Raw genomic sequence first — 24,536 nt, 5'->3', positions numbered from 1 at the left:
AATGGAGAAGACTGGAAACTTCCTCTGCTGTCACAGCTGTTCTGGGCTTTGAATTCTGTTTAAATATTGTTCAGTCTAACAGTCAAACATTCAGAGGAACATACAGAGTTTGCTGGGCAACAACCACCATGCCTGGACTCTCTCATTTCTGCTGCACTATGAGACCTCTCACCTCTTCACACAAATTGAAGTAAATAAATGAAACTTTTAAGATTAATGTCATGATCTAAGCATTTCTGGCAGAATTACACTAATACAAGCTGGAATACCATGGAATTAGTTAACAAAATTCTTGTTAAGATAAAAACATTTGTACCTTAAGGTGTTTGTTTATCTTTGGAGCTACACAGATTAATATCAAGAGAGCTATCAGTGATTTAAACCAGCTTATTCAAGCTGAAACCCACCATGCTTTCTTCCCCAAATCCATGCTTTTGGTAATCATGGCACTTTACAGAAATGGCAAATTATTCCAGCTTTGGTAGCAGTTTCCAAAAAACACATCTCAATGTTTACTGCATTAAACTATATGTAAATCAGAAGTGCTATGAAAGCAGAACGGGCACACAGAGACAAGTTTCTTTTACACTGCAGTGTTTTAGCAGATATTACTTTTAGAGGGAACCAACCTTTAAATCTCAAATGAAGTTTCTCAGTAATGAACACTGCTACAAAAATTTACTTTTCAAGCATATTTCATCCCTTCCATTTTTGGAAAAAATGTCTGGGTTAATGTTCTTTTTGATTGAATCAAACAATGCATTTTTTGGCAAGCTTGGTGTTTCACTCATTTTTTCAGTCTTATCACCTGTTGTCACTATAGTCTTCCCATCCTATATTGTTCTACATGTAAATTCTTTTCTTACAGAGACAGACTTACTATTGCTAAGACTAAGTAAGGTCAGAAATTGGTATTGTCCAATTCAACATCATTCCTCACTAGCCAGCTGCAGACTCAGGATACCCTCAGCATTGCAGCTGCTTCATGAATCCAACCACGATTCTAAACATCAACATTTAAAACAGCAAAAGAATTTAAAATCCAAATCCATTTCATATTAAAAAACAATCTTGTCAGGAATGTCCTTCATGTTCTAAATATTTCCATTTATCCAGAATAAACCATTCCCTGAACAAAACCAGGAAAGCAAGGCTTTCTAAAGCAGGAGAGAATGAAAACTTTTATGCTCTGTTTTTGAAGATATTCCTGAGCATTCAGCTTCAACACCAGTCTCAACCAATCCAGTTAATGCTTCCCAGCTCCTGGATGAGCCCTCAGACAGCAAACCAGAGCTTTACAATAATTGTGGAAATGTAGAAATGCATCCTCTGCTACTGTGTGGGCCTGTGCTGTAATTCATTTTCAACAGCTGGAGCAAAGCATTACTTTGCCATTTTGGCTGCTTTTCATAAAGAGGAGGCATTGTCCTGAAAGACACTGGCCCGTGTCCCGCAGCTCCAAGGTTGAGCAGCTCTCGTGCAAAACTGACCCTGGTGCCCACCAAGCCACTCCTCAGCAGGACAGGGGAGGAAACAAGATGAGAAGTTCAGGGGTCAAGATAAAGGCAGTTTAATTTAAAGATAAAAAGTGAAGGTTGAGCATGGAAGCAAATTAAAAAGTAGAAAAAAGATGGTTTATTGTCCATTTCCCAGCAGCAGGCTGGGCCTCAGTACACAGAGAGGCTGCTGTGGAGAAAAAATGCCTTAATAACCAATGTCCCCCTTTCCTTCCTGTGGCTTTTATCCCACTGTAGGGACAGCCTGGGCTCAGCCAAGGTTGGGTGTCCTGGCTGTGTCCCCTCCCAGCCCTGCAGGGCTGCAGGAAGGTGGGATCCCTGCTCAGCCCTGGCAGAATCTCTGCTGTGGTACCCAAACCAGCCCAGATATCAGAGCACAACAGCGTCCTGTGAGGAAAGGTAAGCCCAGCCAGACCCAGAATACCTTCATTTGTACTTGAAAAACTTCTTAACCAAAGGGCAACACTCTGAGGCTGCTCTGGTTCTGAGTGTTTGCAAATATTTGGAGCTATTTTGGTAGCAGCTAATGTCAGTGAAGAAAAGCATGACTACACATTGTGTCCTCAGTTAAGAGGAGTAAATAGCTTCCCCCTAAATTCAGCAAAAGACACGACATCGTGCTAAAAATCTCAAATAACTCACCTTCTGATGACAGATCACAGGTTTCAATACTGTAGGGAGAAAGTTCTTTACTTAAAAGAAAGGCTCTTGGAACTCACGGATGATTTATGATACCCTCAGGCATTTCTTTCCTGGTCTCAAAATTAAGAGAAATTGTTAACACAATCTTCTGATCAAAGAGCATCACTGGGTAACAGAACATAAATTTTGCTTTTTGTGTTTGAAAAGGTAAAATGTCAGTGTCCTCTGGGAAGAAAAGAAAAATAATCACTAGTAGGATTACAAAAGAAAAAGTAAAGATAAAAGAAGACTAAAATTCAGCTCTGCTGGATATGCCCTCAGCCTCCTCTGCAGATGCCCCACACCAAAGATGCCCTGACACTGCTCAGGTGCAGGTGGCTAAAATCTCCTCAAGATGACAATTGTAGTCATTGATCTGTATCCAGAAAAAACAAATTAAATTCAAGTTTCAGTATGGAACAGATAACTGAAGCAAAATGAGGAGGGATAAGGAGGAAAGAGAAGAGGGGAGAAGGTGATGGAAATTAAAGCATCCTGTGAAAGGCCTTTGGACAGGACCCAAAAAACTGTAGATAAGACTGAAAAATCTACAAGGCTGGGAACAGCAAGAAAAGAAATTGCTTAGCTTTGCTTGCTTTTATGCTTTAAGTAGGAAAACCCCCTGATTTTGCATGGTAAAGAAACTAGACTATGATAAGAAATATCTGTTGCTTTCATCTGCTTGTCCCATCACAGCAACAACTCAGAACACCCCAAATTTTGCCCATCTACACAACCCAAAGGAGGTGATGTTGTGTGCATGCCTAATACCTTTCAACATGTCCTAACACATCTCATGACTCCACACTCAAGTCTAATTCACATGAAGTCATTTTAAAGAAAACAAAAGTAATATGATATACCAATTTATTTTATAAATGTCTGCACTTACAGACTAAAACATGTGGATTTGCTTTAAATTTAATCTACACTGTTTCATTGATGAATTTCCTAAATCCATCCAAAATTAGGCTACATCAAATAGAAACCTGCAAATACATTTTCTCACTCTTTGGCCAGCTGTAGAGGCTATTAGAATATATCAAAAATCTCCTTTATAGATTTCATACAATCCATGGAAGACAAAGAGAGTAATTCCAATCATTAATCAAAAATTACTTCTTGCCATTAACATTTGCTTTATTTCTCTGAAAGTTCCTGTGTCACAGAAAGCAGAAAGTTCAAATGAATGAGGTTTCTATTTGCTTTTCCATAAACACTGCCTCTCAGTGGAATCTGCTCCAAGGTTAAGGTTTAGCCTGGAATCCCCCACTCCCCTGGTTTGAGGAATTGGGATACTGGTCTGATAGAAGGGTCACAGTAGCAGCTTAGGAAGAGATCCCAGGGGATGCACTTGCACAGAATATAGATTTGGCATATACCAAAATAAATCCAACCAAACAGAAAGCTTGTTCACAGTTCCGCCTCATTTCGTATTTGAATATGGACCACATGTTTGGGGATTAGGCTGGTGAACCCAATCTGTCTCTTCCAGGAAACAGCAATGAAACAACTGGGCTATAGAACTGTCAATTATTTCATACAGACCAGCTGTGCACCAAGCAGAGCTCCAAACTCAGCCTTACTACTGGAAGAACATCTTCTGTAACAGGAGCCTTAAACACAGAACACATTCACGTGCAATTGAACCAGTGATCTCTCACTGGAAGAAAAATCCTACACACTAATAACCCAGAGGGGACACCCACAACAATATCCCTTCAAATATCCCTTTTTCCATTTCATACTTTATTTACTGGGAGTGTCCCTTTTACCATTTCGTATAGGAAAGAATCTAAGATGGGGAAATTGCACTTGTCCTTGCTGCCTGACTTTACTGCTGCCCAAATGATGTTTCACCAGACAGCAAGCAGACCTCGATGGAGAAAATAGCCTGCCAAATTCTAGAGTTACAGGTTAAAAACCAGACACGAGCAGCACAGGATCCATAAGTCTCAGGCAACAGTAAATTGAACTGAAGTTTATTTTTCCTTTTGATCTCACTCAGCAGATTAACCAGGCTTTCTCAGTGATCAGTACCTAATACTTTGAAGAAAGACAGAAAAGCTGACAGTTTTTATAATTCATTTCCAATAGTAATGTCTTTCTTCAAGTCTTTTCAAGAGCTGATACTTGCACATGACTGCAGAGGTACACAGAGAAGATGGATAGTAAATCCTGGTGGGGAAAAAGGCCCCCATTACTTCTTGTCTTGCACTTCTAAGAAAGTAAATGTTAATGTTATGAGTTATGTTAATGACTTATGTTAGTCATGTTTAATCATATATATTTTGTAAAAAGTTTCTGGGCAGTAACAGCTGGAGTAGGAGCCACAATCTTGTTAATGAGGGATAAACTCATTAAATGAGCTTTACAAAGAAGCCAATGAAGTCTCAGCTAGGAACCATAACAGAGCGGGGGAAATAACCACCTGTACAATTCAGACAGTTCCAACAGCCTGAAAGCAAAATACACCCACAAAGCTACTGAAAATGTGTCTTTTACACAATCAAAAGCTGATTTCTGGATGTGCATTCACTTCATCATTTGAAGAGTTTCTCTGTAAAACTTGCCCTGTGACAATATCACAGGATCAGGGCTCAGTTTCTCCAATCTCCTTAAAACCTGGACAAGAAGTTTGTCTTGCAGTGGAGAAACCATTTGTTCCTTCAGATCACTTGACTGACCTACTGAAACAATCATGCAAGAGGTCACATCATCTTGTGCTTAACTTAGTGTGCCCTTACACCCTAACTGGGATTATCTAACAAACATCCCACAGCCAAACGGACACGAATCAGAAATGTCAGGCTGGCCATGAGACATCTTGTGTTTCTGGACAGGAAAACACCTCCAGCAACAAGAGCCAGCTGATGAAGTTCTGTTCCAAGCTGACACTGTAAGACTTTGGATCTAAAGATCCAGGGGCCATGAGTGTTTTCACTTACAAGCAATATTACTACCAAACCAGGTGTTTTGTTTTTGTTTTTTTAAAATCATAATAAATGCTTCAGGAATATGCTAATGACAGAAAAAGTCAACAATAAAAGTGCACACCTCATGTTCTAAAATCCCACTTTTTGTTTGCACTGTTTGCATTGCTCACATATTTCCCAACCTATGACAAAAGTTTGTGATACAAGAAGAGGACCCAAAAAGAGAATACTTTATAGAGTATCATTTCAAGAGATGAGGTAAGTATTTCATTTCTCTTAGGAACCCCTGCCACGAGTGCTTCCAGTGCAATTCCAGCAGGTCAGAAGTCTGTCTGCTCTCAGTAATCAATACAGAGTTCTCCCTGTGGGCTTTGGCAGCCTCCCCGTGTCCCACTGGGGCAAGCATGATCTGAAAACTCTGAACATAATTCAGTATTGAGACAGGAAAAGAGATTAGAAATGAAAATCTTGTTCAAAGTTGATACTTATGCCAGACCCACCAAGTTGCTTAGAGAAAGCTTTATATAGAGAGTTAAAGCTGCTTTGTTAGGCAGCTTTAGAAATATTTTGAGCTGTGGGAATTTCTCCCCAGTTTGCCCTTCTTCCCTCCCTTTTTAAAGTAAGAACTTGTATGAACCAGTATTCAAGGCCAAGCTTCAGAAATCATACAGGGCCACTGGGTCATCTGCATTACAATGCCTGATTCAGCATGTATTTATATCATAAATTACGTTTCATTATAAGAAAATGATTTCCTGTCAAAATGGAAGTGCTTGATTTTGACAGTTAATTTATATGCCTGACCAAAAAACAGACCTCAGTAAAAAACTAATTAACTTAATTTTATCTAATGCATACCCATGTGGAGGCAGAGAGTACAATTAGAGATCCTTAATTTTATTACTGGGATCAGAAGATTATTTTTGGATAGACAAAGAATGGTCCTACACAGCTATAAACATATAAATAGTAAAGATCCTGGACTAGAAACCATATCTGTATTGATTATATTTGTAGTTTAGTAATAGTTTATTTTTTTTCTTATAAAATCTACAATATTTACCTTAATAGTTAAAAGCTGAAAATGATCACAATTTTTCTCTTAGAAAACTTTTGCTTGGAAAAGAAATATTATATATTACAAGTTTTATTTTGCATTGTTCCATTCCAAAGTAATAGATGGTTTCTAGGACTTTGCACTGCTCTTGCCAAAGCAATGAAATGCAATGTGTGAATAAAACAAGTTACATTGGTAACATATCTGTGACTATAAATACACCAGTGCCATCCAGTTTCATTTATGAAAATAACTATAATAGTTCATAATGATGGAACTCACAAAATGCAAATTATTTCTCAAAAGAGTTTCTGTAATTCTAGAGTCTAATCATACTACAAAGTATCTAAATTTGAGATATTAAAATTAAATTTTTGGTTTTTTTTTTTTAGGAATATTTCCTGATTTCTACAAGTCTTAACTTTGGTCTTAGATGCAAACAAAAATGCTTCAGAATACCAGCACTTACAAATAGCTCAAAAATATAAGCAACACTGATAGATTTCATTCAATGAAAATGACATTAACTGTCAACAAACCAAGTACTATGAATGAATTAGAATTCCTCTTCTTTATTAAACTTTCCTAATCACACAATTACTGCTTGTTAGGACAAGTTCCCTACACAGTCCTTCTGTCAACAACAAATAATCAGCTTCACCCACCTGAAAATTCAGATAAACTATTAGAGCTAATAATGGGAAACCTGCATAAGTCCACTCTTTGTCTCCATTCAAAGCATTTTCAAGCAGATGAAAAGCCCCAAGTGGACTTGACAAGACTGAACGGTGCTCTCATCTGCTCACTTACCTCTGTAAGACACATACTTTTTGGGTAGGCAGCCACACAAACAATTCCCAGCTGCAAACATGATCCATTTTCATCTGACAACCTTTTAAACTTGTCACAGGAATATCAGTGTTCTTACATCCACTTAATGAGTGGGCAGTCATGAGCATGTACCAGTCCTGGAGACACAGAAATCTCCAGCACAAAACAGCACATCAGAGCCAGAGCAGCTGTGGCTGCCCCATCCCTGGATGTGTCCGAGGCCAGGCTGGAAGGGGCTCTGAGCAATCTGGTTTAGTGGAAGGTGTCCATTCCCATGGCAGGGGGTGGAACTGGATGAGCTTTAAGGCCCCCTACATCCAAAACCATCCCAGGATTCAATTCTATGGAAGTTGTTCTCTACCCTTGACCACTGTCCTGCTTTAGGACACCCATGGCAGCGTCCCACATTTTCTCACAGGTGATTGACCTGGGATTCACATACAGTGAATCTTCCAAGTTCCTCACCTGGAGCTATGTGTCTTGCCTTAATCCACCCTTAATTTCTGCTGCAATTGTGAACCCTGCAAACAGAGGCGTTACGCTCATCAATCTCCCTGCCACAGTTTAGTGATGGAAATCAGATCAGGCTTCATCGTCTTCCCCAACACAAAACTGAAGAAGTCAGCTCAAATTAAAAATGTCATGCACAGAAATGCATTTCCAAGAGCCTAGCAGTGCTTTTTATAGAGGATTATGGAACAAGGCACCGCAAGCTGTGATGATATTAAAATAACTGCACACATCTGTAGGAGAAGAGCTTTGCTGAAAATCTAACATAAGGGCAAATTCCCAAGATTAAAGGATTTAAACAATGAGCTGCCAAACAAGGCTTCCAAGGGTATTTACAAGATGAATTACTATTTTAAAATCCATACAGAACTTTCCTGTGCTGCCCAATGGAAGCCAATATAGCCATTTGTCCCATCACTCATTCCAACAGCCCAGTCAACTACAATATTTAACAGACCACAAATGCAGGGGTGTCTCCTTCCTGTGGGAATGAGACATAAGAAGGATGTTAGAATGTACAATTGCAAGATCTTCAAGGCCTGGCTTTGCATTCTACATAGCTACAATCACAGAAATGACAGTTGGGATATGTAAAACTGAGGGGAAAATAAATTTACTGGAACTCCCCAAAGTTTCTGTAGCAGAATAAACATATCCAGTAATTCTGATGTTCTTCTGCCCGCACAACATAATCAGAAGAATTTAACTAGAGAGCTGTTAGGAAAAAAGTAAATAAAACCCACATATCCACATAAGTGCTCTTGTCTTCTGCTCTAAAACAAGCAGCATTTAAGAGGAAAAGGCATTATTTTGCATATTGCCAAAAGTATGATAAGAGCTATGTATGACAAGCCAGTAATCAGTGAGGTGGCACACACAGTGTCAGTGTCTAAAGTTTCTATAACTGTAGTTCCTAACTGAAATTATTCTCTCCTGTCAGATTTAATACCTCCAAATCATCACCTTTGCAAGTTTGCAAAACTTCCTGCTATTTCTTTTCTAACTTACATCTGATTCTATCTGAATGAAAACATTGTAAATGCTTATTTCCTCAGTATTTACTGGGAAGTTTTCCTAATTTCTCAGTAAATATATTCCATAGCTTTGCTGTGTACCTGAAATGACACATATATATGTGTATATATGTACACACAAACATCTGAAAAACACCCAGTGATTGCAGGTGCAGAATTGCATCTGCTACAACCAGTTGTTTGCATTTTTTATCTTGACACTGGGCTCAGTACTACCCTGGATACAAGTAGAAATATAATTTGCTTTTGATTTTTGAAGAGCTCTAAGTCAGAAAAGCGCTAAAAACTTCAGTGTGCACCTCTAACTTTTGTTAGAGCCTTTGAAGCTCTCAGCAATGTTTAATTGACTGATACATTTCCATCCAGTTCAGTGATTCAGAGGTTAAAGAAGAGAGAGCAGAGGGAGGAGAGAGACTTGAGCAACTTCTTGTCAGTACTGAATCGTAAATAAAGGTTTAAGCCACTCAAAATTCTATCTTTTGTGCAGATTTCATAAAGTCTTCACAGATATCAATTAGTATTATTCAAGGACTACAGGTGTCTCAAATTCCTTAGATGCCCTGGTGATTTTAAAGTGCTTTTAAATGCATGTTTCTATAACCACTGTTATGCTTTCTAAACAAGCAAATTAAAATTCCATACATTAGGAAGGCAGGGATTGGTTCACTCCATTAGAGTTTGATCCCTTCCATTTTCTGAAAATCCATTTTGTTAGGTAAGACTAAGCTTCTATTGCATGAAATACTTCACTTCTTTTTCCCCCCCAAATACTTATTTCAAATTAGCTCTACAATTTCCTCAAGAAGCTTCTCAAGAGTGTGTATTTTTAATTTAATCCAGTGGTATTGGCCTAACGGAGGGCACACTGAGCACAAACATCTTCTACACCCCCTAACAAAACTAAAGCCAAATTACAATTTCTTTTCTAAAGGGAAAAATCACAGTAATCACTCAAATTTCCAGATGTAGCTACTGATTTCCTAACAAGGAGCAGTTAAAATCTCGTATGTCAAATAAGCATGAAGTAGGGATTGGGAGGAAATAAAACAGAATAGATTAAAGCTAATGTTAACAGAATGTATTTGGTTTATCTGTGAATAAATCAATTAAATGCCTAGAGGTATTTAATTAACATGGAAGTGATCAGTTTATTTACAGGATAAACTGGCAGTGTGTATTTTATTCCTATGCATCAGCAGCAATCCTTGTTAATAACAAAGTAATTATTAGAAGTTAATAGAGATACCTGCCCTTTTAGAGGTGTTTTCTTCACACTTGTTTGTTCAAGAACAGAACCAGAACCAAAACCCATTGGAAAAATGCCACTTACAGCTAAGATCAAGCTAGGATCAACTCAAACTGAAGGAGGAAAAGAAAAGGAAAAACACTTGTGTGGGTGATGCCTTTGAAGTTTTTCAATAGACAAATGTCATGCAGGTTTCACTGACAGTGCAAGAGTACTGTAAATTCAGACACACCCGGAGTGCCAGCTCAAAGTGTCCCACACATCAGAGCAAAAGGGCTGAAAATGCTCTGTGAAATCACTGCCTACCTCATCTCACTTCTGACAAAGCCCTACATTCTCCTGTGGCTAAAACTCAAGGTAGACATTTGCCCCCAGCTCTGGATTCTGCCCTTGTGCTCTTTCTCTTTCCCTGTGAAAGGGATGCTTGTGTCTTGCTGGAAGCCTTTAGAGAAATGGGACTGTGAAAATGAAGTCAGACAAACAGTTGGCATTGCAGAGAAATCTGTCCCCTAAGCAGAGGCCCAGCAAAGAAGCACAGCACGCTCTGTTCACCTATAAAATATCTATAATATTTATAAAAGACATTAAAAACCATTATCAGTTACTATGAAACACTGGCTATACAGGAACTACTCCCCTATGTTCTTCTGAATATATACACAATTCCTAGTCATTTTTTGTCTGGTACTTTACTGTATAAACAGCCTGTTAGAAAAGTCACTATCACCAGCAATCCTCCCCCCAAATCACTTTACTGGCTTTGACAGACTGGCCTTTTAAACAGGAAGTTGAAACATATAGGTTATCTTCTTTTTCTTTTTAAATATGGATACTAGCTTGTTTTAGACTTTTTTTTTTTTTTAAATATGACTTCTAAGTCATATTTAAACATACTACAAACATCAAGATTACCCTTCACCTAACTGCTCCACCTCACATCATTAATACAATGCTAAAACAAAAGCAGAACTTTATATTCGTGCATCTCTGAATCAAGATTTAATTTCCTTCATTTTGCTTTAAAATAATGTGCACAGAGAATACACCAGATAAGCTTCAATGGTCAAGTGTAATTTTAAGAACAAACCTGCTTTATTCTGATTCTTGATGTATATAAGAACTGAATACCACTGTGTTAGAGGGTGAGAGTGACAGCACATGGTGACTTTAGACAGGGAGACAACATATTGAGGCAAGAAAAAGGTGCTGATCACTTTGACTATTCACCAAGTAAAAACAGAGTGAAATTTGGATAAATAACTTCTGTCAGGCTGACTCGATTGCAAGTGCTGCACCCTGAGCTGGACAGCACTGACCAACAGACAGAAGAGGAAGAGGTAGTTCCATGTTCCCCATACCCACCACCCCTTTCTGGCCTCAAATGTCCAGCCCCTCCCTGGCACTGGTTTTGGGCCTCCTTCAGCTCCAAGATGCACTGACTCAGCTTGCTAAACTGGCAAAAAAGGAGAGAGAAGAAAGGAAGTGAGAGGAAGAGAGAGGGAGGATCTTGGCTGGATCGTTTGGTGCCATGAGATCAGCTCTGCAGTCTGTGGCTGCTCCACAACGTGAAGCTCTGCAAGGCAGCTTCAGCTGGTGGAGCTGCACCTGTGGCTCTAAAAAGGATTTGCTGCTCTTTCCTTCCTGGCCACACATTCCCCTCGACTTCCCTTCTTACAGCCCTGCTGTCTGAATCCTCAGCAGTTCAGTTCAGCTTGCTAGCCAAGAAAAAAAAAATATTTCTTTTTCTCTCCATCTCCTACCAGCCCAGGAAGATCAACCAGCTCCATCAGGAGCAGACAAGCAAGAGCAATAGCTCAAGGGAGGGTGCTGGGCTCCTGCTGGAAGTCAAGTTTTTGGATGAGAGTGAGTTCTTAGACAAGCTCAGCAGCTCTTCAGGAACCTTTGGCTGCAACCCTACAACAATCTGATTAACACCTTCCTGGTTTCTGCCTCCTCCCACCTTGGTGCTGCACAGGTGCTCCTCCACATCTTGCCATTAAACAAACAAGAAAACCTTTTTCTCTTTTCTTTCTGAAGAGATGAACTGGCTCATCAAGAAGTCAGCTAAACACTTGCACTAGCAACGAAATGGGTGGGATCATAAAGAAAGGAGAGGGGAGGGTAGAACCTTTGTAAACTAAAATATCAAAAGAATCACAGATTAAAAATGCAGTTGAGTGCATTTAAATACAGGAGCAAAGACCTTACAAAATTCAATCTGAAATAGATATTTAAGACATAGTTTATGATGAATGATGCTTCATTACAAAACAAAAACATCACTTCTGCCTTGTTTCGACCAACTAAGAGCAGCAATGAACACAAACAAGTTGCAATTGTATGAAAATAAAAGTTTCCAGTGTTTTCTGTCTACTACTTCCAGAATCACTATTAACTAGAAATCTCCTATGCATTTACCTTTCTTATTTTCACAGTTTTTCTAGGTAATGCAACGTGTATTTTGTAGGTAATGCAAAGTATCTGCAACACAGCCTTAAAGGTCATAATGAAAAACAACCTGTGGCCATGGTGTGCCCTTTTCTCTGCAGCACACACAGAGGTAACAGCTCCTGAATTTTCTGGTAACATTTGATATCACCTGCTGTCAGCCATGAGTCCTGAGAAGGTGACTTCCACAGCAAGAACAGCTCTCAGTAGTTCTCTACAAACATAATTCTATATAATAACATGAAAAAATACTGGATAGCAAAGCTGCACTTGGTTCATCCGTAAACAGCAAATGACTTACTGATCACATGGTTTATACTGCACATTTCCAAGTACAGCTGGATACTGGTGCTCTAAATAAAGTCAGGCTAATCAGGCTACATATTACCTCAGCCTACATCTGACTGATCATTGTTTACTTTTAATTTCACATATAAAAAATAGCAAATGAGTAAAGTGGAGGTTATCATTCTAACCCAAATTTTGCTTTTGCTGCAGATCTCATTGTAGCTTCATTTCCCCTGAAATCAAGGAGACAGGACTACTCTGCTTTCTGAGAACCAGAAATTTGGAAATGCTGCAATCCTAAATCCTGGTTGGATGCCAGAAACAAATTCTTCATCTGTTTCACAATTATTATTATGGCCAAAAGGTGGCCAACAGTTACCACCTTCATATCTTGGGGTTTATTCTCTTTTTTTGGGAAGCAGAACAATAAGGCTGACCACTTGCTTTACCAGAGAAAGAAACTCTAAAAAAACCCCACTTCCTTCTGGTGTTCAAATTCACCACATCTATAGATTTGTTTTAAGTTTATACAGCTGACCAAATTCAGGACAAACATTACACAAAAAATGCTGACACATGGACTAAACTGTAGAGCAGCTGATCTTATGTGAATAATAATGAACTCCCTGATGGAGTTTTCAACTTGGAAGACCTGATGTGTCTTCTATTTTAGATTCCTTTCAACAACTAAGGACCTCATTCATGAGGTAAATTTATCTTGGGAAATGCCCTGGAAGCACAGACTGTACTTTTCTTATGTACAGTGGCTTACTATTTTCCGAAGATTTATCACATACATTTCTCAGGAAGAGATTACATTTCATTATTTACAAAACTGGTTGTACTATACATATAATGAAGGACCTTTACTAAAAAACAGAGAATTTTTTTCACAATCCTCCTCTTCTGAATAGCCTTACCTATTTATATAAGCCTTGTAATTAAGGGATTTAGCTCCATCATTTTATCCTTGTTTTTCATTGTCCTGTGTTTATTTATTGTTACAGCAGCAGCTGAGGGAAACACTTGGAAAGATCTCACAAGGAAAAGTTTTTTTGGCTTTTCACACTGTAAGTGTCCAGCCAGCTCCTGTAAAATCACACAATAGTGAGTGAATTAGGAGTGTGGGATTTAATTTATTGCAAGATTTCTTTTTGAGTTGGTTTGTTGGGGTGGGTTTTTTTTTTACAATGCAGATCTACAATCCAAAAACCACAGCCAAAGTGTAGATGGCACTGGATTCTGGTTTCAGTTCATTCTTTACTTTGGCCACGATGTGAAACATAAATCAACCCCTCAGTGGAATGTAACTGAGGTTTGCTAACACTTCTGTGACACTGCCATGCAGGGATCTGCATGAGAAAGCAGAATAACAGGGATAGAAAGACACAGGGTGAATATTCATATAACTATTAAACCTGTTTACAAATTGACCACAGGTTACTCCCTTCTCTTTATGCCATATACAAAAATTAAAGAAAAATAAAATCAAAAGCTAAGAACAGAGGAAAGAATTTGCAGGGCATTGCAGGGGGAAAGAACAGAGGGAGATCACTACAGACTTCTCAGGATACTGAGACAACTGCTCTCACCAAAATATCTCCTTCAATAAAATACCTAGAAATGGCACATTTTAACCCAATCTTCAAAGAGCAGACAACACACAGAGAACAAGCTAGAATTTATCCATAATTCCCCACCATGAATACAGAGAAATACAAAAATCTCATCTCATTTTGCTACTACTGCTCAAAGATACCAGACATGACAGAAATGACAAAAAGAGAAGCCCATCTGCCTGTGGTTACCTCATCTTCCTGCACTCTGCCTCTCACTCAATTCTTCTGGAAATACACGTCGTGGGGTTCTAAAAACATCATTTTCATTTCCTTTTCAGGGAGTTTTCTATCATCAGTCCTTATTAGTGTGCCTAACTATGTCAACTCCACAGAAAAGTTCCAGCCTTCTCTCCAAACATCCCTCAGCTTCTTTCTCAAAGGTCTATGAGGAAACAGAAGCAAACACAATGTAAAAGCAGTGGAGCATATGTCTATACACTTTCCACCATCAAAATAGAAAAATCACTGACCCAGAAATACCCTGAACTGTGTAAGGTTCTCTAAAGACCCCAAACAATCAGCAGAATGTATCTTGGCTCTATACAAATTAGAATAATATTTTTCTTTATCTTTTTTTCTTCCTTAGACAAAGTGCAATGGTAACCTCTCACGGCATGGGATGAGGTCTGTGGTGAGAAGGCTGGAAGGAAGATCAGAGTGCCCAGAGACTGTGAAAGAACAGACACTGACTTATGTGAAACTAGGACTCTAAGCTGTAAGCAAAAAGGATTTGCTTTACTATGTGCCTTGATGAAAAACCTTCTAAAACCTCTGTCAAGTGTGGTATCCAAGCGAGCAAAGTGGAACAGGACTTTTTCTCCAAGGCCCAGGCTGGTGTGTTTTCATAGCAGGTGGAAAGGAACAACAGAGGGGCATTCTGCCACAGCAGTAGGTGATGGGGCTACTTTGCTTTTCTAGTAAGAAAAAGTACTTTATAATGTTTCATCTTCTATGCTGAATTTGTTGGACTCCTACTTATGAAGCACACAGCAGCACAACCTCAAGGACCCTGTTTTTCTCCATCTATTTCCACCACACTGATGGCTTTTTTGTAGGGTTTTAAAACTTCATCTCATTAAATAACTCAAAAAATGATGCTTTGATTATTTCATAATGCAACTGCTGTATTGTAATGACTACCTTAAAGCATGGCTTCTCTGGAATTCTCTCAAACAATCTTTACAATTGTTGCATCTGAGGAGCATTTTATGCATTTCCTTTGATTCTGAGGTACAAAAGGACTGCTTGAGACCCAATCCTTCACTGGATCAAGGAAATGCAAACAAAGCAAGTCCATCTCTCTTCAGATGAATCAGAGAATGTCCTGAGTTGGAAGAGACACACGAGGATCATCAAGTCCAAACCTGTTCAAATTAAGAATAAATCAGCATCCAGTAAGACAGCACTTCCTAAAATCTCTAGCATACAAAATACTTCTTAATGTTGCTACAACTGTCTTGGCAGCAAAAAAAAAAAAAGTTAAATAAACTCTGAATCTACTGGCTTCTAATAATAATCTTATGTGTCCTGTGTAAATATACTAGCTACTAAAATGCATGCCTTAAAATACAAAAAACTCCAGTCCTTCCATGACATCAGTCAGACTGATTCTGCAATAAGGAGAGAGACAAGATTAATTTGGACCTTAAGAGAAGCTGAAAAAGTAGGCAAAGCACCGAATAATCTTATTTTGATACATCTGCATTCATGAAAAATACCACTGAAACTCAGAAGACTTTGATTCATATTTCTTAAAGAACTGAGAAAAATATTTCTTTGTTTAGTGTCAGTAATAATTTCATAACAACGTTGCATTCACAGAATTCCAAGCTGCCTTTGGAGCCAAAGTGCCCCAGTGGCAGTAAGTCAGTGAGGCTTTCAGAGCCAGTGCCTTTGATCCACACATGTGAGGAGCTCCCGCCCAAACACACTCATTGAGTTTTCATGCCTCAGCTCCCAAGGGACACAAGAGCAGTTTGAGTGTCAGACTTGTTAAGCAAGAGCAGCAGAATAATCCAGGAACAGTTACACAGTTTGTTCCAACCTTAACATGCATTTTTCATCAATGGTGTTTCACCATCACAACCAATGTCTGAGTGCTAATATTGCTCTTTTAATGGCTCATGAAGTTCATGAACAATCCACAAAAAGCAAACTCTCACAAGAGACTGGAAAAGATTTGGCAATTTCCATTTCCAAGGTAGACAAACCAGTAATGTTAATTTTGCCTTCTCCCCTCAGCCTCGGGCATATCAATCACCTTTCTTGAACTCCTCGTGTTTCAGACTCTTCCCTCCCATATCTCAGGTTGACTTTCATAATTCCAGTAAGCTTCCCAATCCTTTTCTTTCTATGGATTCTCTGAAAACAACCCACATGCACCACATTTCTTATCCCATTCCTGGCCTCTGGCAGCCTCACTCTCTGTTGGACAGAGCAAACCATTCCATTAAATCAGGATATGCTCCGAAGGTTCACAGCAAGCACCCAGGAATGCTCTGTGTGTGTGTGGAGAGCACTTGTGCATCAGGGCTCAGAAATTACATGCTGAGTTCACCAAAAAGACTGCTGGACCTTGCAACAGCATAAAGAAGCTGTCAGGAAGAGAGGGGGAAAGCCATTCACGCTCGGTGAAGTATTTAGGTTTAAAACTATTCATTTCTGATGGAAAACAATCAAAGGCCAAGGAAAAAGAGGCATTCTGTTGTATAACTAAAGACATATTCCAAAATATGCCTTTATTGATGGAACAGAGAATTCTGGCAGGGAGTGTGGCTGATGGAGAAAAGTGGATGAACGCAGGGGATACAAAAAAATCACCTGCCAAAGGAGGAAAAAAACATGGACCAAACGGATTGGGAATGGTAAAGGGGAGCAGGAGAGGCCAGCAAAACACAAAAATGATGGGAATGAAGAGCAGCAGGACTCCCCTGGGTGCCAAAGGACCAAAAGCCCCACGGCACTGGACAGGCACAAACAGGTATTCCTGGAGCTGTTTATGGTGCTGGGTGTGAAGGTCAGCTACTTATGGACACTTAATGTCAAGGGACATCAACCAGGACAAAACAGGATCTGACTTCTAAACTGACACTTTGTTTTTACTGACTTTTAATGAGATACATTTTGAAAGGCTTTAAAAGGGACAGCCAGCCAGAAGAATTCTTCATTAATCTAAGGGTAAGTAGATAACTGCAATTATCAGTGGAGAGAAAGAGTTAAACCAGTCATTTTTGTGCTAAGACAAACAAACAAACAAACAAACAAACAAACAAATCTTTCTTCAATTCAAGCTTAAAGGTTTTCATTTCTTCCATAACAGAGCACAGATGATTCACAGCTGTTTGGCATCTGCTGCACTTCTACCTAGAGAATGTGTTCTTTTTGTCATTAGATATCTCCCAACACATGGATGGGAGGACTCTCATCCCGTCCTCTGGAGCCTGAATGTTATTAAATGTTCCTTACACATTTCTGATGGTGGGAATCAAGAACCAGGCACCTACAGGCACAGAAATATGAAAGCAGGATCTGCTTATCCACACCAAAAAATGTCACTTTCACTTAGAACAGGTATTTGTGAAAGAATCTAAAAGCATCATCCTTCAATTTAAAGCAAAATTTTTATTATGGTCACTGTTGGCAAAAAAATTTTAAAACTCCAACCTGGCAGTTAGAAAAGGCAAAGTGTGTCTGTTCCTCCTACTTATGAGCAGGAAAGTCTCAGGTTTACTGCATGATTCAGAAAACGTCGTTGTTACTGAGCTGCAGCATTTTACAAGTGCAAGATGAGCTAAGCTTTTGGTTATTTTGCTCCAAAATGCAGAAGTTTTTGACCACATGAAACTAATTTTATATATGCCACTGATTCAAAACAAATTTAAAACAATTTATGTGTTACTTTTGGCATTGAATTATTCTATAGAATCACATGGATGAAATAACTCTGTTAAAACAGCTGTGCAAAGGACTCAAATTGGCCTGCTTGCTTCCTTTCCAATAAACCTCTAGCCTGCTTGGAAAGTCCTATCTTTTCCAGACTTCAGTTTGGGAGGCTTATTTGGTAATCAGTCATTTTTCACAGGCACATGCTCTCTTATTTTCTAGCAGCTGTGCACATACAAATTTCCATAAAAACCTTAAATATATCCACTTAAAAGTTCAAATTCTCCTCTAAAGGAGGCTTGAAACCTGGTAAAGGAGGAAAGAATAACAGCAGAGCTCAAGTAGTGGTTGTCAAGATAAATTACAGATAGAAGATATGAAAGCAACATTTACCTTTTTTCTCTTAAAAAACAGAACCAAAAAAATGCATTAAATTTTCATGCTAATACAAGCACATCTACCAGGAGTGTATTTGAAATGGAGCTGTGCCAGCCCTGTAACAATGCCCAAAAACATTAGGAAGAAGCACTTTTCCTAAATGCAGTATTTAAAAATTCATTAACAATAACAAATATAAAGTTGTGGTCAAAAGATGCCCCAAGTTAAACCAGCTGGTGTGTAAACCACTATAAATGGCACAAGATTTGCATACCCAGCCTATATGGGGACACATATAAAATCCAGAGTCCTCATTATTAGTAAATTCCTGCCAATGAGAAGCCCTGAAATAGCAGCAAATATTTAACAGCACTTAATGCCAATACAAACACACATCTGCCCAACAGGGCATGGTAAGACAATTCCTTGGCAAAGCATCTCAAATTCAGACAGGCAGAATTAAAACACATTTTAGAAGGTAATGGTGAAAACTGAGTGAGGTTCTAGATTTTGTAAAAGGTAGAAAAGTTACTTCTCTTTGCCAGTTGGTCACATATGACTATGGATAGTCATAGATATTGAGTCCAAATAACATATTTTTGCTTTAAAAAAAGGTTTGACAGAAGTCAAAAAAGCCAAACTTGTTATTTATATTATCCTTAAAAACAGACAGTAATTTTTTTGGTTTGCTGACAGTGGTGACATTTCTACATTCTACAATCACCAAGGTTATTAACCAAATATATCAAATTCCAACTGTATATTCAAACGACTTTCAGAATATGTGAAGCAGTAGCTTCACAGCTTGGTTTTAGAAAGTTTATTTCCTTGTAAATTTTATTAGTTGTCTTTATGGAGCTCTCTGGTAAGAGGTCAGAACTGAGAAAAGATTCCACTTCAGGCTATTAATCTGAACTTCTACAGACAGCAACAATAAGTCCAGTGTCACAGGAGGGGGAACATCAGGCTGCCTTCCTGCAAAACAACTCTTCAGTCTGGAATTGTACTTGTAATTTTGGAAAGATTCTGACTTGGCCAGCAAATATTTGGCTATTGACAGATGATCAGAATGAAACAATGGACAGTTTTCAGGTAACTTGCATGTGGCAGTACCGGGGTCTGACACAGGTAGCTTTATGTTTTTACAGCAACTGTTAATTAGCAATCCTTAACTGTCCTGCCTTTAGAGGGCTCAGGGTGTCAGAGCCCTGGCTGGGGCTGCTCCAAGAGTTCTCCTTCACCAGGACTTCCAGTCCTGGATGCATTGGCATCTTTCAAAGTGAAGATTTATATCTATGAGCATTGATTATATATTACTCCTACCAAATTAGCACAAGCCCTGCCACAGCAGTGGCAGTTTGCCATCCAGGCTGAAGCTCTGCTATAATTTTCACTGAAGAGAAAGTTGAATTGAGTTCTATGTCTTGTTGCTTGCACCTGGTATCCTGCTATAAAAGGGTGATTTTTGGACTTCACCTCTCCTCAATACAGAACTTGAAACTAAAGTATCAGAGAACACATGCTTGCTACTGAGGCATGTAATTTCTTCCTTCCTCTTTATTCTAAAATTATTCACGTTACCTACTTGATGAAAAAAAAAAGCCAAGCAACCCAAGCTTTGAGTCACAGATTCTTATCACAGGGACCCAGTTCCCAGGCAGCAGTGAAATGCATGCTATCCTGTCAGACAGAAAATAATTTCTTGTTCCTGAATAACAAAACATGTATTTACTACAGATACTGTTTCAGCCATTTAAGAAATATTTTTATGCTTTGCTTTTGTCATTTTATCAATGCTCTATTTGTGTTCAATAGCATCCCCCATTGTACAGAGCAGCAGGATGACAGACCCAATCACTGGAACTTGACATTAACGTGCTCACATTCCATGGCTACAGCTTGGTTATAAAAGCTATGAAAGACTGAATTTAATATATGGCAGAACACCAGAGTGTTTTTGTTGTTCTTGTTTGTTTCAAATTCTACAAACCATCTCTCTGATCCTGAATAGCAACCAGGTCCACAAAGTTTCCTCTCCTTTCACTAAGCTGGTTTTGTTCATTCTCCTCTGACCACGACCTCCCGAAGGACCAGGGATGATTTCTCATCACTGCCTGCACCTGCTAAACTTGAAGATCAGAAGTATTGCAGACAAAAATATTTCTTATTTTCCATCATTAATAGATGATTATTTATACAGCTCTCCCAGCAAAGAGGAAAACAGGAATTCATTGAATATGGAATCAACACCATCAGCATTTCAACAAGCCCATTAATTTAAGTGACAAAATGAGCTACAGTAAAAACTTCTTTAACTACTGGGAAATTCCTATTTACATGAGTATGCCAAGCAGTGCTGTCAATAGCAGAGGTGCCCCAGGTCACCTGCAACCATCAGAATTTTACAGAAAATGGCTCTGAAGGCAAAAGGATAACACTTCATCATTCCTAATTTGCAGGAAATTTCTCCCATTTAAGTTACTGTGTAAAAATAGATTCTGATTTGGGAGGGACTGTGCTTTAAATATGGTTCAAGCTAAAAGAATTAAAATGTGACATGACACAGTGGCAATTACTGCAGTAAATGAAAGGGTCAGCTGTTCTGTGCTTTCTAAAAGGAGGAGGCAAACATCTAGAGAAGAAACACAAAATCCATAAAAAGTTTTCAACTCGTAATTTTGTATCAATGGACACAGATCTCTCAGACCAGAACACTGAGCCTTCCAGCACCATTATTCTTTGAGCTCAGGGACAGAACTGAGGCCACACAAAAGTGACTTTGTACACTTTGACTGGGCTGCAGCCCCCAGGACCTGCTCTCGCACTGACAGGAAACAGCCGCTGCCTCGAGCCTTCATCTACCCACGTGAAACAGAGACCACAGACCAGCCTCTGTTCTCTCCTAATTGTCAACATCTGCTCTGCACAGCTATGAATAATTTTATGACACACAAAAAAAATCTCTCCTACTGACTCCAAAGGCTGTTGGGTTTGTATTTTTCTTTTTGAACGCGAAATCTGACACTGAAGTTCGGCTGCTAGGTTAAGACTTGCATTCTTCTGAAAGATACCAGTAAAACAGAGTTCAGGGTAGGTAGGAAAAGCTGATAGTGCTGGTTATTCCTTTCAAAAGGCAGCTGGCCAAATAAATGCTGGCAGAGATAATACAGAATTTTCAAATATTGGAGAGAAATGGAGCAACAGCCCACTGGTGGAGGAAGCAATCTCCATGAGAGGTAGCTGTGATCCCTCTGACTGCTTGATTCATGCCAAGTACAACAAACCTCAACTCAAACATCTCAGCCCAAAAAAAGTGAGGATGCAGATGTACCAATGGACACATTCAGCACAGCCTGAGTTCCAGTTCAGAGAAGAAACACATTTGAGGACAGCTTAGCAGCATTGCCACTTGAAACCTTGGCTTTCCTGCTCTTTCAAGTGAGCCACCAGGGGTTCTAAGTCTGTCATTTGATTGTAATTTCTAATTTATTTTCATTTCACAATCACAGATTGATTTATTTATTTATTTATAGTAGAAGAATGCCAATATGAAAGGTATAGCTAAAACTCTGAGGACATGGCTACAATTTTAGATGGTCATTATGCCTGGCTCAAAAGGGACAGGGGAAAGGAAAAAGGGAGATGCTCCTCAGCCTGTCTGCAGCCCTCATTAGCAATGGGACTCTTCATGAGCAGGAAAAGCAGAAGAATGAAGGAGAAGTAATTAAAGAATAAATCACAAGGGCAATCAGCCCTTGCCAGTGTAATTCTCAGACACTTTTCCAGAGCAGGAACATAACGTGATAAGGCTTTCTCAACTGACTCCTGCACAAAGCAGAGGTTGACTCTTGGCTGCATATAGGACAACACTAGGGGGGAAAAAAATCTTTTCTCCTTCAGCTGAAATACTCAGGAAATGCACAGAAGGAACAGAACACCAGGAACATAAAATTAAACATGCCTCTTTCAGTGTCTACCCTATAGCCAGGACCATAGCAACGACGTCCTTATCTCTCCTGGCTTCTGGGGTAACAGAGCTGAGATTTCCCTGCAATTTCCCAGCTGTAAGTGCTGTGACAGTTCATTTGCTTCTTGCTAGCTCAGGTTCAGTATCACCTTGCTGGCCTGGCAGTGCTCCAGGTGAAGTGTGTAAAAGTGTGTGAGCACTTGGGCAGTCTGGTTTCTCTCAGAAACATTAAAAACCTTTTAAATGCAATTGCCAACTTGGTGACCAATTTACCTCCTTCCTCTGAGGCTCAACTGTGAGAGAGTATTTCATGAACACAGAACTATTTTCTCCTGAATATTAAGATGACTGTTCCTCTGCTACTTTCTTATGGCTGGTTACATTTCAATTTCTTCATTAAAAACTACTAAGCAATCTGCTCCTTGCAAAATGAATGGGCAATTAAGGATGTGGTGAACTTGTGGCTCTTCTGTGAAGCATCAGGGAAAGACAAAATTAAATAGGGGAAGAGATGAAACCAAGAATGAAGTGAGAAAGTGAAAGCTGTTGAGTGCTGTCACAGCCAGAACAACCAATTCCAAAAGCTGCAGTGGAAGAACACGGCCAAAATAAAACATAACAGAAAGAACATACTAAAGAAAATACAGGGTATAAGAGTGTAAGACCCTCCCACACAGTCCCAGAGTCCCCAGAATTACACAGAGACAAACCAGTGGTTTTCAGAAAAATAAAAGTCTGGAATGAATGCTCAAAACAAATTTCGATTGTCAGTGAAAGTATTAAGTGATATTAAGCACAAACTTGGGCACTATTTTATTAGCTTTTAAAACAGAACATGGCAAAGGGGCCTAAAAATATGTGCACTAGATAATCAAAAACCAGAGACAGAAGCATTTGTATAATACGTGGAGTCTGATGTAAAAAAATGAAAAATGCCCAAAAACCAACCCCCCCCAAAAAAAAAAAAAAGAAAAGAAGGGGAAAAAGAAGAAGAAAAAGCAAGCTTAACAAGCTGCATTATTGACAGCACACTTATTGTGTCTTTTGTGGCTAGATAAATTGTCCAGAGTTATAAAGATTAAAACTTTCTTTTAAGCAGAGTTTGAACCGTTCACTAGACAGCAAGCAGCTTCTGTAATTTGTCTTTTCTACTTCATAAGACTGAGATTCATACTTTCATGATTATATTTATTTCATTCTGACATTATTACAGTATAGGTATGCAAAGAGTTATCCAAAAGAAATATAGACCTCTTGGCATTCTCTGGAATTATACACCTGAAAATAATAATTCCTTTTACTCTACAAACTTTCTGAATACCTTTCTTTTATGTTGACAGGCATGATTCAGATCCATTCCAGTAATCTCAACACCAGAAATGAATGGTACCAAATTAGTCTAATAAAAAGAAGTCTATTAACATCTGCTTTTTCTGTTTCAGTAGCTCTGAAGAAATCAAAGAAACAGTTTGTAGCAACTCCTAATTCCTCCTACTCTGCTTACCAGCAGCATTTGCTTTTATATATTCTCTATATTCTTGGTAGCTCTGTAGCCTATTATTGTATTTTTGTAGCTAGTCCCAAAACTTTTCCCTACCCTGATAGGCAGAAAGACAAAATACATTCCAGAGGCTCCAAGCTGGAGATCCAAGGCCCCTTTGCTATCTTGGCTCTCTGAGAGCCAAGGTTGAAACCAGCTCCTGGAGACACATTTTCATAAACAGTTTAGTTCCTATCTAAAGGGGAGAGGATTCAGAAGAGGGTTGAACTGAGGAGGAATTACCTCACCACTTATGTCTCTAATTGGGGATTTCTGCTCATTTTATGCTATTTTGCTAAACTTATCAAACTGTGTTCACCCTGTGCAGAGGGGGGCATTTTCCAGATCTGCCCCTTGGGGGCCTCCAATAAAGACCAGCCTTTATTCTACCTCCTATACTGACACTGTCTCCAAAGGGTGGTGTTTCATTTTGAGGTTCTTTCAGGCACCAGTGGAACTGGATGTGCTTCTCAGCTTTAGGATGATGAAATTGCCGTAAGTGCACAGACAAATATCCATTCTTTATGAAAAAGGACATGCTGTTCACAGCTACATTGATCCAAGCTAATGCACTGAAAAGCTCACTGTAATTTATGTGCACA

At 39.0% G+C, this 24,536-nt stretch overlaps 1 protein-coding gene across 13 annotated transcripts in view; it reads right to left on the bottom strand.

Annotated features, from left to right (window-relative positions):
• Window positions 1-24,536, bottom strand: part of QTGAL (queuosine-tRNA galactosyltransferase) — a 105,277-nt gene that overhangs the window by 44,998 nt on the left and 35,743 nt on the right. For 2 of the 13 annotated variants that reach the window (XM_023938499.2, XM_086857213.1), the window contains exon 1: window positions 11,573-11,706. The exons of 8 other annotated variants lie outside the window; for them this stretch is intronic. In XM_023938499.2, the coding sequence (XP_023794267.1) occupies window positions 11,573-11,599 (27 nt within the window). In that variant the 5' untranslated portion in view covers window positions 11,600-11,706. Of the gene's footprint in view, window positions 1-11,572; window positions 11,707-13,468; window positions 13,541-14,356; window positions 14,447-15,307; window positions 15,384-24,536 lie in introns of those variants that run through there. 3 more of the 13 variants (XM_023938502.2, XM_086857216.1, XM_086857215.1) reach the window with 3 other exon arrangements.

This window comes from Cyanistes caeruleus, chromosome 19, assembly GCF_971803275.1.
Source record: "Cyanistes caeruleus chromosome 19, bCyaCae1.hap1.1, whole genome shotgun sequence".
In the NCBI taxonomy this organism is placed as follows: domain Eukaryota; kingdom Metazoa; phylum Chordata; class Aves; order Passeriformes; family Paridae; genus Cyanistes; species Cyanistes caeruleus.
This window is presented reverse-complemented; position numbering and strand designations above follow the sequence as displayed.